The sequence below is a fragment of the Chanodichthys erythropterus genome, chromosome 11 (assembly GCF_024489055.1).
Source record: "Chanodichthys erythropterus isolate Z2021 chromosome 11, ASM2448905v1, whole genome shotgun sequence".
NCBI classification, from domain to species: domain Eukaryota; kingdom Metazoa; phylum Chordata; class Actinopteri; order Cypriniformes; family Xenocyprididae; genus Chanodichthys; species Chanodichthys erythropterus.
Window position 1 is genome coordinate 15,459,678 of NC_090231.1, and position 17,649 is coordinate 15,477,326.

General features: G+C 37.1%; 1 protein-coding gene across 1 annotated transcript in view; it reads right to left on the reverse strand.

The window, feature by feature from the left end:
• Window positions 1-8,805: 8,805 nt before the first annotated feature.
• The window catches only part of pcxb (pyruvate carboxylase b), a 343,108-nt gene continuing 334,264 nt past the window's right edge, over window positions 8,806-17,649 (reverse strand). The window contains exons 20-21 of the mRNA XM_067401859.1: window positions 16,324-16,464; window positions 8,806-14,845 (exon numbers count right to left, since the gene is read on the reverse strand). Of these exons, the coding sequence (XP_067257960.1) occupies window positions 14,594-14,845; window positions 16,324-16,464 (393 nt within the window). The 3' untranslated portion in view covers window positions 8,806-14,593. The remainder of the gene's footprint in view (window positions 14,846-16,323; window positions 16,465-17,649) is intronic.

The following is a 17,649-nucleotide window of genomic DNA, read 5'->3' on the forward strand; positions in this document are numbered from 1 at the left end:
TTACAGGGTAAGTATGACATTACGGGCCGTAAATTAAAGTGGAGCTTGTTACCCTCTTATTTCATGTAGTTACAGGGTAAGTATGACATTACGGGCCGTAAATTAAAGTGGTGCTTGTTACCCTCTTATTTCATGTAGTTACAGGGTAAGTATGACATTACGGGCCGTAAATTAAAGTGGAGCTTTACAGGGTAAGTATGACATTACGGGCCGTAAATTAAAGTGGAGCTTGTTACCCTCTTATTTCATGTAGTTACAGGGTAAGTATGACATTACGGGCCGTAAATTAAAGTGGTGCTTGTTACCCTCTTATTTCATGTAGTTACAGGGTAAGTATGACATTACGGGCCGTAAATTAAAGTGGTGCTTGTTACCCTCTTATTTCATGTAGTTACAGGGTAAGTATGACATTACGGGCCGTAAATTAAAGTGGTGCTTGTTACCCTCTTATTTCATGTAGTTACAGGGTAAGTATGACATTACGGGCCGTAAATTAAAGTGGAGCTTGTTACCCTCTTATTTCATGTAGTTACAGGGTAAGTATGACATTACGGGCCGTAAATTAAAGTGGAGCTTGTTACCCTCTTATTTCATGTAGTTACAGGGTAAATATGACATTATGGGCCGTAAATTAAAGTGGTGCTTGTTACCCTCTTATTTCATGTAGTTACAGGGTAAGTATGACATTACGGGCCGTAAATTAAAGTGGTGCTTGTTACCCTCTTATTTCATGTAGTTACAGGGTAAGTATGACATTACGGGCCGTAAATTAAAGTGGAGCTTTACAGGGTAAGTATGACATTACGGGCCGTAAATTAAAGTGGAGCTTGTTACCCTCCTATTTCATGTAGTTACAGGGTAAGTATGACATTACGGGCCGTAAATTAAAGTGGAGCTTGTTACCCTCTTATTTCATGTAGTTACAGGGTAAGTATGACATTACGGGCCGTAAATTAAAGTGGAGCTTGTTACCCTCCTATTTCATGTAGTTACAGGGTAAGTATGACATTACGGGCCGTAAATTAAAGTGGAGCTTGTTACCCTCCTATTTCATGTAGTTACAGGGTAAGTATGACATTACGGGCCGTAAATTAAAGTGGTGCTTGTTACCCTCTTATTTCATGTAGTTACAGGGTAAGTATGACATTACGGGCCGTAAATTAAAGTGGAGCTTGTTACCCTCTTATTTCATGTAGTTACAGGGTAAATATGACATTACGGGCCGTAAATTAAAGTGGAGCTTGTTACCCTCTTATTTCATGTAGTTACAGGGTAAGTATGACATTACGGGCCGTAAATTAAAGTGGAGCTTGTTACCCTCTTATTTCATGTAGTTACAGGGTAAATATGACATTATGGGCCGTAAATTAAAGTGGTGCTTGTTACCCTCTTATTTCATGTAGTTACAGGGTAAGTATGACATTACGGGCCGTAAATTAAAGTGGTGCTTGTTACCCTCTTATTTCATGTAGTTACAGGGTAAGTATGACATTACGGGCCGTAAATTAAAGTGGAGCTTGTTACCCTCTTATTTCATGTAGTTACAGGGTAAGTATGACATTACGGGCCGTAAATTAAAGTGGAGCTTTACAGGGTAAGTATGACATTACGGGCCGTAAATTAAAGTGGAGCTTGTTACCCTCCTATTTCATGTAGTTACAGGGTAAGTATGACATTACGGGCCGTAAATTAAAGTGGAGCTTGTTACCCTCCTATTTCATGTAGTTACAGGGTAAGTATGACATTACGGGCCGTAAATTAAAGTGGAGCTTGTTACCCTCCTATTTCATGTAGTTACAGGGTAAGTATGACATTACGGGCCGTAAATTAAAGTGGAGCTTTACAGGGTAAGTATGACATTACGGGCCGTAAATTAAAGTGGAGCTTGTTACCCTCTTATTTCATGTAGTTACAGGGTAAGTATGACATTACGGGCCGTAAATTAAAGTGGTGCTTGTTACCCTCTTATTTCATGTAGTTACAGGGTAAGTATGACATTACGGGCCGTAAATTAAAGTGGAGCTTGTTACCCTCTTATTTCATGTAGTTACAGGGTAAGTATGACATTACGGGCCGTAAATTAAAGTGGTGCTTGTTACCCTCTTATTTCATGTAGTTACAGGGTAAGTATGACATTACGGGCCGTAAATTAAAGTGGAGCTTTACAGGGTAAGTATGACATTACGGGCCGTAAATTAAAGTGGAGCTTGTTACCCTCTTATTTCATGTAGTTACAGGGTAAGTATGACATTACGGGCCGTAAATTAAAGTGGTGCTTGTTACCCTCTTATTTCATGTAGTTACAGGGTAAGTATGACATTACGGGCCGTAAATTAAAGTGGTGCTTGTTACCCTCTTATTTCATGTAGTTACAGGGTAAGTATGACATTACGGGCCGTAAATTAAAGTGGTGCTTGTTACCCTCTTATTTCATGTAGTTACAGGGTAAGTATGACATTACGGGCCGTAAATTAAAGTGGAGCTTGTTACCCTCTTATTTCATGTAGTTACAGGGTAAGTATGACATTACGGGCCGTAAATTAAAGTGGAGCTTGTTACCCTCTTATTTCATGTAGTTACAGGGTAAATATGACATTATGGGCCGTAAATTAAAGTGGTGCTTGTTACCCTCTTATTTCATGTAGTTACAGGGTAAGTATGACATTACGGGCCGTAAATTAAAGTGGTGCTTGTTACCCTCTTATTTCATGTAGTTACAGGGTAAGTATGACATTACGGGCCGTAAATTAAAGTGGAGCTTTACAGGGTAAGTATGACATTACGGGCCGTAAATTAAAGTGGAGCTTGTTACCCTCCTATTTCATGTAGTTACAGGGTAAGTATGACATTACGGGCCGTAAATTAAAGTGGAGCTTGTTACCCTCTTATTTCATGTAGTTACAGGGTAAGTATGACATTACGGGCCGTAAATTAAAGTGGAGCTTGTTACCCTCCTATTTCATGTAGTTACAGGGTAAGTATGACATTACGGGCCGTAAATTAAAGTGGAGCTTGTTACCCTCCTATTTCATGTAGTTACAGGGTAAGTATGACATTACGGGCCGTAAATTAAAGTGGTGCTTGTTACCCTCTTATTTCATGTAGTTACAGGGTAAGTATGACATTACGGGCCGTAAATTAAAGTGGAGCTTGTTACCCTCTTATTTCATGTAGTTACAGGGTAAATATGACATTACGGGCCGTAAATTAAAGTGGAGCTTGTTACCCTCTTATTTCATGTAGTTACAGGGTAAGTATGACATTACGGGCCGTAAATTAAAGTGGAGCTTGTTACCCTCTTATTTCATGTAGTTACAGGGTAAATATGACATTATGGGCCGTAAATTAAAGTGGTGCTTGTTACCCTCTTATTTCATGTAGTTACAGGGTAAGTATGACATTACGGGCCGTAAATTAAAGTGGTGCTTGTTACCCTCTTATTTCATGTAGTTACAGGGTAAGTATGACATTACGGGCCGTAAATTAAAGTGGAGCTTGTTACCCTCTTATTTCATGTAGTTACAGGGTAAGTATGACATTACGGGCCGTAAATTAAAGTGGAGCTTGTTACCCTCTTATTTCATGTAGTTACAGGGTAAGTATGACATTACGGGCCGTAAATTAAAGTGGAGCTTGTTACCCTCTTATTTCATGTAGTTACAGGGTAAATATGACATTATGGGCCGTAAATTAAAATGGTGCTTGTTACCCTCTTATTTCATGTAGTTACAGGGTAAGTATGACATTACGGGCCGTAAATTAAAGTGGTGCTTGTTACCCTCTTATTTCATGTAGTTACAGGGTAAGTATGACATTACGGGCCGTAAATTAAAGTGGTGCTTGTTACCCTCTTATTTCATGTAGTTACAGGGTAAGTATGACATTACGGGCCGTAAATTAAAGTGGAGCTTTACAGGGTAAGTATGACATTACGGGCCGTAAATTAAAGTGGAGCTTGTTACCCTCCTATTTCATGTAGTTACAGGGTAAGTATGACATTACGGGCCGTAAATTAAAGTGGAGCTTGTTACCCTCTTATTTCATGTAGTTACAGGGTAAGTATGACATTACGGGCCGTAAATTAAAGTGGTGCTTGTTACCCTCTTATTTCATGTAGTTACAGGGTAAGTATGACATTACGGGCCGTAAATTAAAGTGGAGCTTGTTACCCTCTTATTTCATGTAGTCACAGGGTAAGTATGACATTACGGGCCGTAAATTAAAGTGGTGCTTGTTACCCTCTTATTTCATGTAGTTACAGGGTAAGTATGACATTACGGGCCGTAAATTAAAGTGGAGCTTGTTACCCTCTTATTTCATGTAGTTACAGGGTAAGTATGACATTACGGGCCGTAAATTAAAGTGGAGCTGGTTACCCTCTTATTTCATGTAGTTACAGGGTAAATATGACATTACGGGCCGTAAATTAAAGTGGAGCTTGTTACCCTCTTATTTCATGTAGTTACAGGGTAAATATGACATTACGGGCCGTAAATTAAAGTGGAGCTTGTTACCCTCTTATTTCATGTAATTACAGGGTAAGTATGACATTACGGGCCGTAAATTAAAGTGGAGCTTGTTACCCTCTTATTTCATGTAGTTACAGGGTAAATATGACATTACGGGCCGTAAATTGAAGTGGTGCTTGTTACCCTCTTATTTCATGTAGTTACAGGGTAAATATGACATTACGGGCCGTAAATTAAAGCAGTGCTTGTTACCCTCTTATTTCATGTAGTTACAGGGTAAATATGACATTACGGGCCGTAAATTAAAGCGGTGCTTGTTACCCTCTTATTTCATGTAGTTACAGGGTAAGTATGACATTACAGGCCGTAAATTAAAGTGGAGCTTGTTACCCTCTTATTTCATGTAGTTACAGGGTAAATATGACATTACGGGCCGTAAATTAAAGTGGAGCTTGTTACCCTCTTATTTCATGTAGTTACAGGGTAAGTATGACATTACGGGCCGTAAATTAAAGTGGAGCTTGTTACCCTCTTATTTCATGTAGTTACAGGGTAAGTATGACATTACGGGCCGTAAATTAAAGTGGTGCTTGTTACCCTCTTATTTCATGTAGTTACAGGGTAAGTATGACATTACGGGCCGTAAATTAAAGTGGAGCTTTACAGGGTAAGTATGACATTACGGGCCGTAAATTAAAGCGGTGCTTGTTACCCTCTTATTTCATGTAGTTACAGGGTAAGTATGACATTACGGGCCGTAAATTAAAGTGGAGCTTGTTACCCTCTTATTTCATGTAGTTACAGGGTAAATATGACATTACGGGCCGTAAATTAAAGCGGTGCTTGTTACCCTCTTATTTCATGTAGTTACAGGGTAAATATGACATTACGGGCCGTAAATTAAAGTGGTGCTTGTTACCCTCTTATTTCATGTAGTTACAGGGTAAATATGACATTACGGGCCGTAAATTAAAGCGGTGGAGCTTGTTACCCTCTTATTTCATGTAGTTACAGGGTAAATATGACATTACGGGCCGTAAATTAAAGTGGTGCTTGTTACCCTCTTATTTCATGTAGTTACAGGGTAAATATGACATTACGGGCCGTAAATTAAAGCGGTGCTTGTTACCCTCTTATTTCATGTAGTTACAGGGTAAATATGACATTACGGGCCGTAAATTAAAGTGGAGCTTGTTACCCTCTTATTTCATGTAGTTACAGGGTAAGTATGACATTACGGGCCGTAAATTAAAGTGGAGCTTGTTACCCTCTTATTTCATGTAGTTACAGGGTAAGTATGACATTACGGGCCGTAAATTAAAGTGGAGCTTGTTACCCTCTTATTTCATGTAGTTACAGGGTAAGTATGACATTACGGGCCGTAAATTAAAGTGGTGCTTGTTACCCTCTTATTTCATGTAGTTACAGGGTAAGTATGACATTACGGGCCGTAAATTAAAGTGGAGCTTGTTACCCTCTTATTTCATGTAGTTACAGGGTAAGTATGACATTACGGGCCGTAAATTAAAGTGGAGCTTGTTACCCTCTTATTTCATGTAGTTACAGGGTAAGTATGACATTACGGGCCGTAAATTAAAGTGGAGCTTGTTACCCTCTTATTTCATGTAGTTACAGGGTAAGTATGACATTACGGGCCGTAAATTAAAGTGGTGCTTGTTACCCTCTTATTTCATGTAGTTACAGGGTAAATATGACATTACGGGCCGTAAATTAAAGTGGTGCTTGTTACCCTCTTATTTCATGTAGTTACAGGGTAAATATGACATTACGGGCCGTAAATTAAAGCAGTGCTTGTTACCCTCTTATTTCATGTAGTTACAGGGTAAATATGACATTACGGGCCGTAAATTAAAGTGGAGCTTGTTACCCTCTTATTTCATGTAGTTACAGGGTAAGTATGACATTACGGGCCGTAAATTAAAGTGGAGCTTGTTACCCTCTTATTTCATGTAGTTACAGGGTAAGTATGACATTACGGGCCGTAAATTAAAGTGGAGCTTGTTACCCTCTTATTTCATGTAGTTACAGGGTAAGTATGACATTACGGGCCGTAAATTAAAGTGGAGCTTGTTACCCTCTTATTTCATGTAGTTACAGGGTAAATATGACATTACGGGCCGTAAATTAAAGCAGTGCTTGTTACCCTCTTATTTCATGTAGTTACAGGGTAAGTATGACATTACGGGCCGTAAATTAAAGTGGAGCTTGTTACCCTCTTATTTCATGTAGTTACAGGGTAAGTATGACATTACGGGCCGTAAATTAAAGTGGAGCTTGTTACCCTCTTATTTCATGTAGTTACAGGGTAAGTATGACATTACGGGCCGTAAATTAAAGTGGAGCTTGTTACCCTCTTATTTCATGTAGTTACAGGGTAAATATGACATTACGGGCCGTAAATTAAAGCAGTGCTTGTTACCCTCTTATTTCATGTAGTTACAGGGTAAATATGACATTACGGGCCGTAAATTAAAGTGGAGCTTGTTACCCTCTTATTTCATGTAGTTACAGGGTAAGTATGACATTACGGGCCGTAAATTAAAGTGGTGCTTGTTACCCTCTTATTTCATGTAGTTACAGGGTAAATATGACATTACGGGCCGTAAATTAAAGCAGTGCTTGTTACCCTCTTATTTCATGTAGTTACAGGGTAAGTATGACATTACGGGCCGTAAATTAAAGTGGTGCTTGTTACCCTCTTATTTCATGTAGTTACAGGGTAAATATGACATTACGGGCCGTAAATTAAAGTGGAGCTTGTTACCCTCTTATTTCATGTAGTTACAGGGTAAATATGACATTACGGGCCGTAAATTAAAGTGGAGCTTGTTACCCTCTTATTTCATGTAGTTACAGGGTAAGTAATTAATAAAATGCAAACAATCTGACTCCGAAACCTTTATTTGAAAAACAACTTTATTAAAAACAGGTCTACAACACTTATTATTCATTTTTTTTAAATCAACTTTTCATTTCAAACTCTAAAGTCCTGACAGAAAGTAACAAGTTTTGTCCGTTTTTTGGTTGTTGTTGTTTCTCGCTTGGCTTCCACCTGCTCTTGTTTCTCAGCTGATGAATCTTAAGAAGGAATCCCGTTGCTATTCTGTATTATAAGAAAATACAGTACACCCCGAAATTTTCTCATGGTTTAAGCTATTCATCTTTTCGCTTCCAACCAACTGTCACCAGCGCCTGCATGAGAGTCGACTTCGCGTTCGATGAAGCACATTGAAATGAGCAACAAGAACTGCCGTCTCTGTTATTCTGTCTTGTTTGTTTCTCATTATCTGTTATTCTGTGTATTTTGTTGTGAGCATTACTAAAAAAAAAAAAAAAAAAAAAAAAAAAAACTGACGGCATCAAACATCTGCGTGAGTTTCTCAGCACGCCTACGTCACGCTTCAAGTTACGGCAAGCATGAACTCTCAACCCTCGCATGCACGCGCAGAAGACAGCTGGTCGAAAGTTTTAAAAATATTCAAATATTTGGTATTTTTCTTACAAATACGTATCGTTTCACTTCAGAAGACATCGATTCATCCATTAGGGTCGTATGGATTACTGTAGTTATTGCTGTTTGATGCTTCGACTTTTAGGAACACGTGAGCTTGCATTATAAAGCGTTCCCAGATGATTAATTTTTTTCCTAAAATCCTTTTTGTGTTCATCTTAAAAAGGAAAGTCGTATACATCTTAGATGGCATGAGGGTAAAAGATGAGTAAACGGTGAGCACATTTCCGGGTGTTCTGTATTTTTTAAATACAGAATAGCAAATGGGATTCCCTCTTAAGTTTCATCAGTGGAAAGAAAGAAAAAGAGGAACAAGATTATTTATTTATTTATTTATTTATTTTTATTAATTACTTACCCTGTAACTACATGAAACAAGAGTGTAACAAGCTTCACTTTAATTTACGGCTCGTAATGTCATATTTACCCCTTAGTTATGTCATGCGTACCCCTTAGTTATAAAATATTAAAAGTATGAATAATTTGTTATTTTTCCTGGTTGTTACCCCTTTATTCCCATTACTTCACATATTGTTCCCCTATACTTACACATACTTACTGTATAGTTACACTATAATTATTGAAAGTTACGCTGTAAATTTGTTGTAATTACGCAGTACTTTCCGGGCTGTAATCTAAAGTGTTACCCATTATTTTACTATTTTAGTAGAATGAAATATTAACAGTATATCAGTTGCTAAAATATATATATATATATTTTTTTTTTAACTGTAAATTTAAGTGCAAATTTAATGTTGCTATTGTATTTTTTACAGTAAGTTTCAGACAACCACAGCTGCCATTTTGGGTACACTTTATTTTAAGGAGTTTTTTTTTAATTTTTTTATTTGTTTATTAAGGATTTTCAAATAGTACAAACAAGGAAGACAACGACAATCAAATAAACAAACAAACCCCAAGCTCTGCAAGTTAAATAAAATGTACAATTGTATCTGTTTACAAAAAAACATGTCAAAACAAGAGAAGCCAGAACTCTCTTAAAATAAAAATTCAAAATTTGTGTAGGAAGGATTGGAGAGGTTCCCAAAGAATCCTGAATTTGTCCTGTTTATGGCTGAGGACATAAGTCAATTTCTCCAAAGGCAGAAAAGCTGACAGCTGAGTAATCCACATGGAAATAGTTTCAACCTGAGATGTAGACCATTTTAATAGTATACATTTCTTAGCCAGGAATATAAAAAGTCTGAAGTCTGAGTCAAAAATGTCTTTATGAATGTCATTCAACAAAAAAAGTGAGGGGGATAAGATAAAACGTTTTCCTATTATCTCCTGGATTGCAGAGTGAACCCCTCTCCAAAATGATTGGATGTGAGCGCAGGACCAAAATACATGAAATAATGTGCCCTTACAAGTTTTGCATTTAAAACAGAGATCGGAACAACCTGGGAACTTTTTATGCAGAAGAACAGGTGTAAATGTATGGAAATCGAGGTGCATTTTGGAAAAATACCATCACAGATCTTGGTTCAATCATCGGAATTAAACCCACAGTGGTTTCAAAGAATCATAAACTGAGGAATCAGAGTAAGGTAGTAATGCATACAATTTGGAAATAAGCCCTTTGAAAGAATTGACTGACAATATGGTTTCTTCCAATTCTGATAATTTGAATCGAAATTTGTTTTTTAAGGAGTTTTTTATACAGTGTAATTATACACAGTATAATTAACAACATTAACTTATTATAGGGTTGGGGATAGGGTTTGGTTTAGGGTTAGTTGCAAGTAATTGTCCATAATTTCTGTTATTACTACAGTAAGTACACATAACATAAGGAAATTATAATTAAGAGTTACAGCCATTTTTACCGTACGTTTCAGGGTTTTTTTCTTCTTCTTTTTTTTCAGTGAAGTGTAAGATTCAAGAGTATATATTATGGGATGTATGCATCGATGTAGTGAAAGACCGCTGTAGATGTCTACTGCTGTTAAAGACAGAACATGTTAAATGTACTAGTGAGACAAGCTTTTACACACGCTAGATGTTGTTATTATACTCTTAAAGCCCTTTCAAATGACTCACATCAGGGGTTCAATGCACAGCTTTGACCTCCACATGAAAAGTGTTGGATAGCATCATAGAAGGATTTCACGAGGTTGCTACATAGCAAGAGTGCAGGAAGTGCATTCAAAAAACTATAAAGTACTCCAATGAAAGAGGTTATGTCTGTGATAAGTCACTGCGATTGCTTGGATACATGGCAGCAAAAACATTCATTTTCACAAAATGTCATGATATGCGTTTCTCGAAATGTCATAGTATGTCTTTCTTGAAATGTCATGATATGTCATATGACATCCTGCCAAAAATATGTTTTCTTTCTTCAAGGAACATAATTTTTTTTTTTTTTTTATGAAATTATTATTATAGTAAATGTTTTAGCAGCAGCAGATTCAATTTGGAGGGCTTTTAAAAGCATGAAATTGACTTTTTCCCCCGTCTGCTGCATCTGACGAGTGATCTGTCACATGACAAATGTACCCGAAACAAACATGGCAACCTCCAGGTCACATACCTCTGAAGGGTCCGTTAACAACAAAGCATCTGCCTTTGTGGCTTTGTGTGGCTTTGGAGATGCTCTGTAGGGAGGGTGGGATCTTGTGCTTTCAAAGCTAGCTTGCTATTGCTAGCCTCTCCAAAGTTGCCTACTATACCTTTAAAATCTGTTACATATTCAGTGATGTACCTAAAAAACGTGAAAAAAAACATGAGTATTCTTTGTCCACATAATCTTTGTCCAGTGGTCTACATATGTAGTATCAGTAGTGATTACAACATATCATTAAATTCACTAACACCATCACAAATCATTAGAATAGCAGTTCATTTCACCGAGTTTTTTGAGTAAAGAGATCTCATGTGATAGATTTTATGTTGTCGTAATTATTGATTTAATTTATTGTATTATTTTCAATCTTTGTTGAACATCTCTCTAATATGATTAATACAAAGCAACAACCATCTACACAAAGTTTAAAATGGAGGAAGAGAAGGAAACAAAATAACAAAATAAACATTCTTAAAATCATGCAAATACAACGTAGGATTTAAAGCAGGGGTCTCGAACTCAAATTGGCTAGGGGCCGTTGCTGTGATTGACACCTCGTAGGAGGGCCATTTTAACATTCAAGCACAAGAAAGCACAAAATTTCAGAAAATTGACTTTCCTTTGCATTATTTCTCATTTACTTCAAATTTCATTACTAAAATATTGTAATGTAAATAGCAGTGTCATTGTTATATACAGTATTAGTTTTTAACAGTTAGTGCAAATATTTTCCCTTACTTTATTTTAACTTAAATAACATCAAAATCTTGCACTGAACACTGTACTGAACAAATGCAATCCCATTTGTAAACTATTCTATTTCTTGCGAGACACCTGGCAGCGCTTCTGCCCACACAGCTGAGCCATTCGTCCAAGATACCGTTTGAGCATCGGTAACGTTTATTGGTAGCATCGGATGCGTTTTGGTGGTTTAAATCGACACTTGCGACTTGCGTGAGTGTTTTACTGTAAATTAGGCGTGCTCGTATTTCCAGGCGCACTATATGCTGCGGCGAGATGGAAACATCTCAACAGGTGCATCCCAGTTTGCGTACTTATGCACTATTCTATGACGTTTTTAAGTATAAATAGTGCAAGTAGTGTGTTCATACTAAAAATTCCAAAAAGAAAAAGTACACTTTAAATACCCGGATGATGCACTAAATTAACGGAAAAAACAAAGTGTGGAATCTTGGACTCTTTATGCACTCAACTGTCACAGCTTTAGTTGCGTAGCAGAGGGGGATGGGGTATCAGACTCCGTAAATGGCCTGCGGGCCAGCAGTTTGAGACCACTGATTTAAAGGGAATGGCATTCAACATACATAGTTCAGATAAAACATTCCCTTTTATAACAATTTAAATGATTAAACTAAAGTGTATGGAGCTTTAATTCATCAGCTTCAATAGAGAAATCCTCAACTGAAAGACAAGGACTGAATCGCTAATGCCCTCAGTTCTCCACCCACATACAGAATTTGAGTTTACTATAAATTACACATTTATCAGTAATTATCCCAAAAGAATACAAAGAAAAGTCAATAGCTGTATAATGATGATAAAAGATAATTATGAGGTTCTCTTTGTATAAGTAGTAAGTGTAGTCCGGATGTTAATTCAATAGAAACACATCAAAACCCACAAGTTGTTGTTTCTATAAAGAACCTTACAGGTTTTTACTGGTTGAGCATTTCCCTTGTAAACATCAGAACATGGCAGAATCCGCCAAACAGCGGCATTTAAAAAAAAAAAAAAGCTTTAAGCAGTTTTTGTGTTTAATTGAGCAGCTTCAATGAACAGTAGTTGATTTTTCTGTTTCATGTATCTTTTGGTATCCCTGGTAACACGTGGGTAACGCGTGGGTATGCATCTCTGGCTTTCATATGCATACACACAAAAACATGCGTCATATATGAACGCTGTTTGCACAGGCTCATTCACACATTTCCTCTCTAGCACACAAAAGCTAATAATTTAAGATGTGTGAAAACCATGCGCAAGTCATATGATTTCTTTAAAAGCCATTGTGATATTGTGGCACAGTGGAAGACAGCTCTATTTCTCTGCACTAATTTCTATTTCTCTGATCTCTTCAGACTGCATCAACATTTCAATCAGTTGGACCATTTGTATCGGGACCATATATTGATAAAGAAAATCCAGATTTTATTTTGTGAATCCCAATTTCAGTATGTATAGTGAGATTTCAATATGAAACTATGATCAAGGCTTATTTCAAGGTCAAGTATTAACTCTCTTGTGCAGCACATCATTAATAACACAGACTGAAGACTTTTCCATTATTAATGTCACACCAACGATAACCCATAATTATGGTCTGTTTTTCTACAGCATTCAAATAGGGAATGTTTTAAAAAGCAATCTGCTGAATGAGAAAAGCACATTGTTTGAGCTTTTAAGTGGGATTTATGTAAACATATTACACAATTACATTTACAAAACATTTTGAAGGAGTATTTGTAAAATGAAGCTTCTCTTCGCTGCCCCACAGACACATGTTTTGCATTTGTTTACTTCATTATTGCTTGTGTAATGACTTGCTGTTCCCTTACAGTGGAAGCTCAAACCTGAGCGCTCCCTTGGTGCAAAGGTGATAGAGTGATTAAAAAGAGGAGGAGAGGAGAACGAAAGAAGGAATTTGTTGTGCAGTAACTTTCAAAAGCATTATAATTACACACTTACCACGGTACATTAGCTACACTCACATTTCTTATTATGAGCTAGTCCAAAATAATGACTGGTTTTGAATCTTTAATTATTGTTGTTTATTATATACATCTGAATATCTTCATAATTACTCAACTTTATTGCTTTTGGCAAGATCTGCAGAATGATGTTATCATGACGACACTGCTTAGTGTGCATCTACTAGAATATATGCCGGTATTAATATTTCAGACATTTTTAAATTGATTTTACGCTCCACTAACATGACATTAATATGAAACTGCTGTTCCTCTTCAAACTTGCAGTGTTTATCTCTCTCTCTCTCTTTCTCACACATACACAAACAAGCATATAAATTCAGATATTGCCATCTGGATTTGTAATGAATCTTGCTCATTTTAATATGTTATTAATTCACTTTAAAAACAATAATAAAGCTGGAATGAACTGTCTGTAACGTAGGTGTCATGTGTCCTCCCTTCCTCAGGCTGTAAGTAGATTCACTGGATTCACTGTCCTCAGTGTATTAACAGAGCGATAACTGTCTACCAAAAAGTGAATCACAAAGGCTTATGTGGTTTCTGGTTACAGGCTATAAATGCTTCACTTATATGCTTCTATTTTGAATCAAATAACAGAAAAAAAAAAAAAAAAATCTGATTCTGAAAGCTCAGAAGAGTATGGCAGCTTGTTTCTGCCACTAAATAAAAAATAAAAAGGTAATTGCAACTTTTTATCTCAGAATTCTGACTTCTTTTCTCAGAATTGTGAAATATAAACAATTGTGAGAAATACATTTACAATTGTGAGTTATAATGTCAGAAATGCGCATTATAAACTCACAATTTTGGGATATAAACTCGCAATTCTGACTTTCTTGCAATTCTGACTTTTTTTTCCTCATAATTGCGATCTCAAAGATATAAAGCAATTCTGAGAAAAAAAGCCAGAACTGCGACTTAATATCACACAAATCTGACTTCTTTTCTAAGATATAAAGCAATTCTGAGAAAAAGCCAGAACTGCGACTTTATATCACACAAATCTGACTTTATGACTGGCAATTGCAAGTTTATATCACGCAATTCTGAGATAAAAAGTCAGAAATGCTAGATGTAAACTCGCCATTGTGAGAAAAAAAAGTCAAAATTGTGAGATAAAAAGTTGCAGATACCTTTTTTTACTTTTTATTCAGTGGCAGAAACAAGCTTCCTTAGAAGAGTTTTACACCATGTTAGAAATCTCAAAATCATCAGCAATTACAACACCATCAGTCCACCAAATTACAAGATGAATTCTAGAAAAGCAACCTTTAACCTCTGTAACTTTCAAATTTCATTCGGTTATTTCCAGGATGAGATCATCCCCTTCCAGGCTGCTGTCGGCATTGACGTGCACCTTGGATATGATGCCTGAGATTGGCGAGTTGACGACGGTCTCCATCTTCATGGCGCTGAGGACGCAGAGGGGCTGACCTTTCTCCACCTTCTGGCCTGGCTTCACTTTTACTTCCACCACTTTACCGGGCATGGGAGCTCCAACCTGTCCCCGCACATCTTTCAAGGCTTTAGGGTGAAAGTGCATCTCCTGGTTCAGCGGAAAACAGAATGAGGTGATTACAGGGGAGACCAGAGGCGATGAAACATTTTTCACATTTTCCCTCACAGCTATTTCCAAACTGCCTGTCATTTTCTGCTATAAGAAACATGATAAATGGACTGTTAAAATGTATACAATGAGAAAGATTATAATGAATTTATGCACACTCAAATATTTCTGCTTTAGTAATATATACTTTTTATATATTACTAATTAGTCTGTGCTAAAATATGTAAAATGCTAATATTATTTTACAATATGATTGTTTGTATTGTATTTTTGATCAAATAAATGCAGCCTTTGTGATCAAAATATACACACACATTACATTAGAAAATGATTGTTAATTATAAATAAATAGTATAAATAGAACATAATTGTAATAGTGATAACATTATTTCACAACTAGTGTTACATAACTACTGTTCCCCCAACTTCACAGCTATGATGAATAAGGCAGAAACCAGCGACAGTGTTACGATCTGTCATTCATGTTAACTTTAAACAAACAGTCTAGAGATGAATCCGATTAAATCAGTTTCTTTTCAAAGCTATTACAACTTTAGACAGCATAAGAAAAATGTTGGGCCTGCAAAAATGAACTTTATGAGGAGAAAATAATACTCTTGCTAATTGTGTTCAGGCAGAAGGAGAGCTCTATTGAGCATATGAGCAAGTGTCATTACTCTGAAACTAAGGCCTGGTTTCACAGACAAGGCTTATGTTAGTTCAATTAGGACATTTTAGTTGCTTTTTTAAAATGCGCATGAGGAAAGAAAAAAACATTACTGGTATGCATCTTGAGACAAAATGACACTGCCATATTTTTAAGAAATGTCAGTGCAAGTTGCTATCAGCTCAGACTAGGGTTAAGTCTTGTCTGTGAAACCTGCTATAAATGTGTTTGGACTGTCCTCTCTCTGCCATTTTAAGCCAAACAAGACAATAACAAACCAAAAGAGCATTCACAGAGGCTGGAAACCATCTTCCAGACTAGGACGCCATATATGAATGTTTGTTTACCAGAGAGAATATCTTATGATGAATGAATCATCTTAAACATGATGTGTTATGTGTGGGCAATGAAAGTGAGATCTTCGGGTTTTGTTAAATCATGCTGCCAAATTATATTTTACACAAGCAGTGTGGAACAGTTATAAATGCAGTGTCCACGGCAGACATAAAGTTCCCACACAGCACTATTGACTTGTAATGAAAACATACATTGTGTGCCCTAATAATTTCAAAGATGTTTTAACACTCCTGCCACAAAGTGATAAACGCTCATGACAGCAAGAGCAAGATCATTTTTAGCTTATGACAGAAATTATTCACACCTCGAGAGAGAAAAGGGAACATTCGCAAAACATGTCGGAATGATTGAGTGTACTGTTTGCGTCAGGATAATTGCTTTTCAGTGATGAAACAAACCAATCTAAAGAGGAAAACAAACAGCAAACAGTTACCTTCATTGCTGCCGTATCCTTGACCAAAACTGAACGCAGCTGGCCGTTGAGTTCAAAAAACACTTCTCTCTGACCAGACTTGTTCAAGTCACCCAAGGCCAAGGCTTTGATGTGCAACGTTTTTCCTCTTTCTAACTCAACCTGTGAGAGGAAAGAGCCAGAAACATATAAAAACACAGTGAATAGCTAGGTATGAGAAATGAAAAGCTGCGATTGAGCTGAAATAACAAAAACAAACAAAACCAGATTTGCTCACAATAGGCTGAAAAAACTTGGGTAGAATTAAGGCAGATTAAGGTGCGAGTGATTAGGCCTCTGGCAGGCATTAGGTCTGTACCATGTGCTGTCTGGCTGTGGAGGGGAAGCTATTTTGGGGCTCGCTTGCATTTGCCTCAGTGACAGCTTAATATAGCTCATGCTAATCTACGCTAATCAGCCACGACTAACATCTCATTTGGACAGCTCGACTGGGTGGAGAAACACGCCGCCAAATAACTTCAGTCCCTGAGAAATTTACGATTACGCATGTTAACCGAAGAAAATCTGGTTCGTTTTGAAAGGGTACAGAGAGTATATCTGGTTTGAAGAATCAGGCCAGCAGATGATTAAGAGGCAAGCAAACTTTTCAATCGAACAGATTTGGTGCGTTTTCAAAGTAAAATTACTTTGTAGGAGAGTTTGACTCCTGGCTGGCTCTCGCTCTGTCTCGGAGCGTGATCAGCTATGCGAGTCCTGCATCTGGTGCTCTCTGTTCTCGAGTTGCCTGCAGTAGGACTCCGAGACACGTTCATGGCTGCCAGGTAACACCCACTTAACTCATAATGGGTGTTTTAGGAGCCAAACACACGGCTAAGCTCCAATCAACACATTTAGAAACACCTCAGGGCTCAGCTAAATAGAGATAGAGCTGTACCGGTTTGAGATTATTCAGGAGCTAGCATGGATTAAGCACTCACTGAACTTTACAAAGTCAAACTCTCAGTTAAATTAGAGCAGTAAAATATCATTTATGGGTTATCTGACTTCACGGCAACTTCACAAAGAGAGCCTAGATGTTCAGCAATATATTTTGCTATTCAATCTTACTATGCTAATCAATTTTACAACCACTATTGCAATAAAGTGTGCTAATAAACTTTGTGAAAGTGGAGGCTAGTTGAAGACACGAGGAAATCTAATTTTGCAAAAACCTCCCGGTGAGAGAGCAGTCAGAGTAAAGTTTAGAAGGTCAAATCACATGGTGTTATAAATTTAACAGAGAGAAATATAGTTGAAAAATTAGTAAGAGAGGAAATTAGGCACAGTGGTAAGTAATTTAAGTCAATT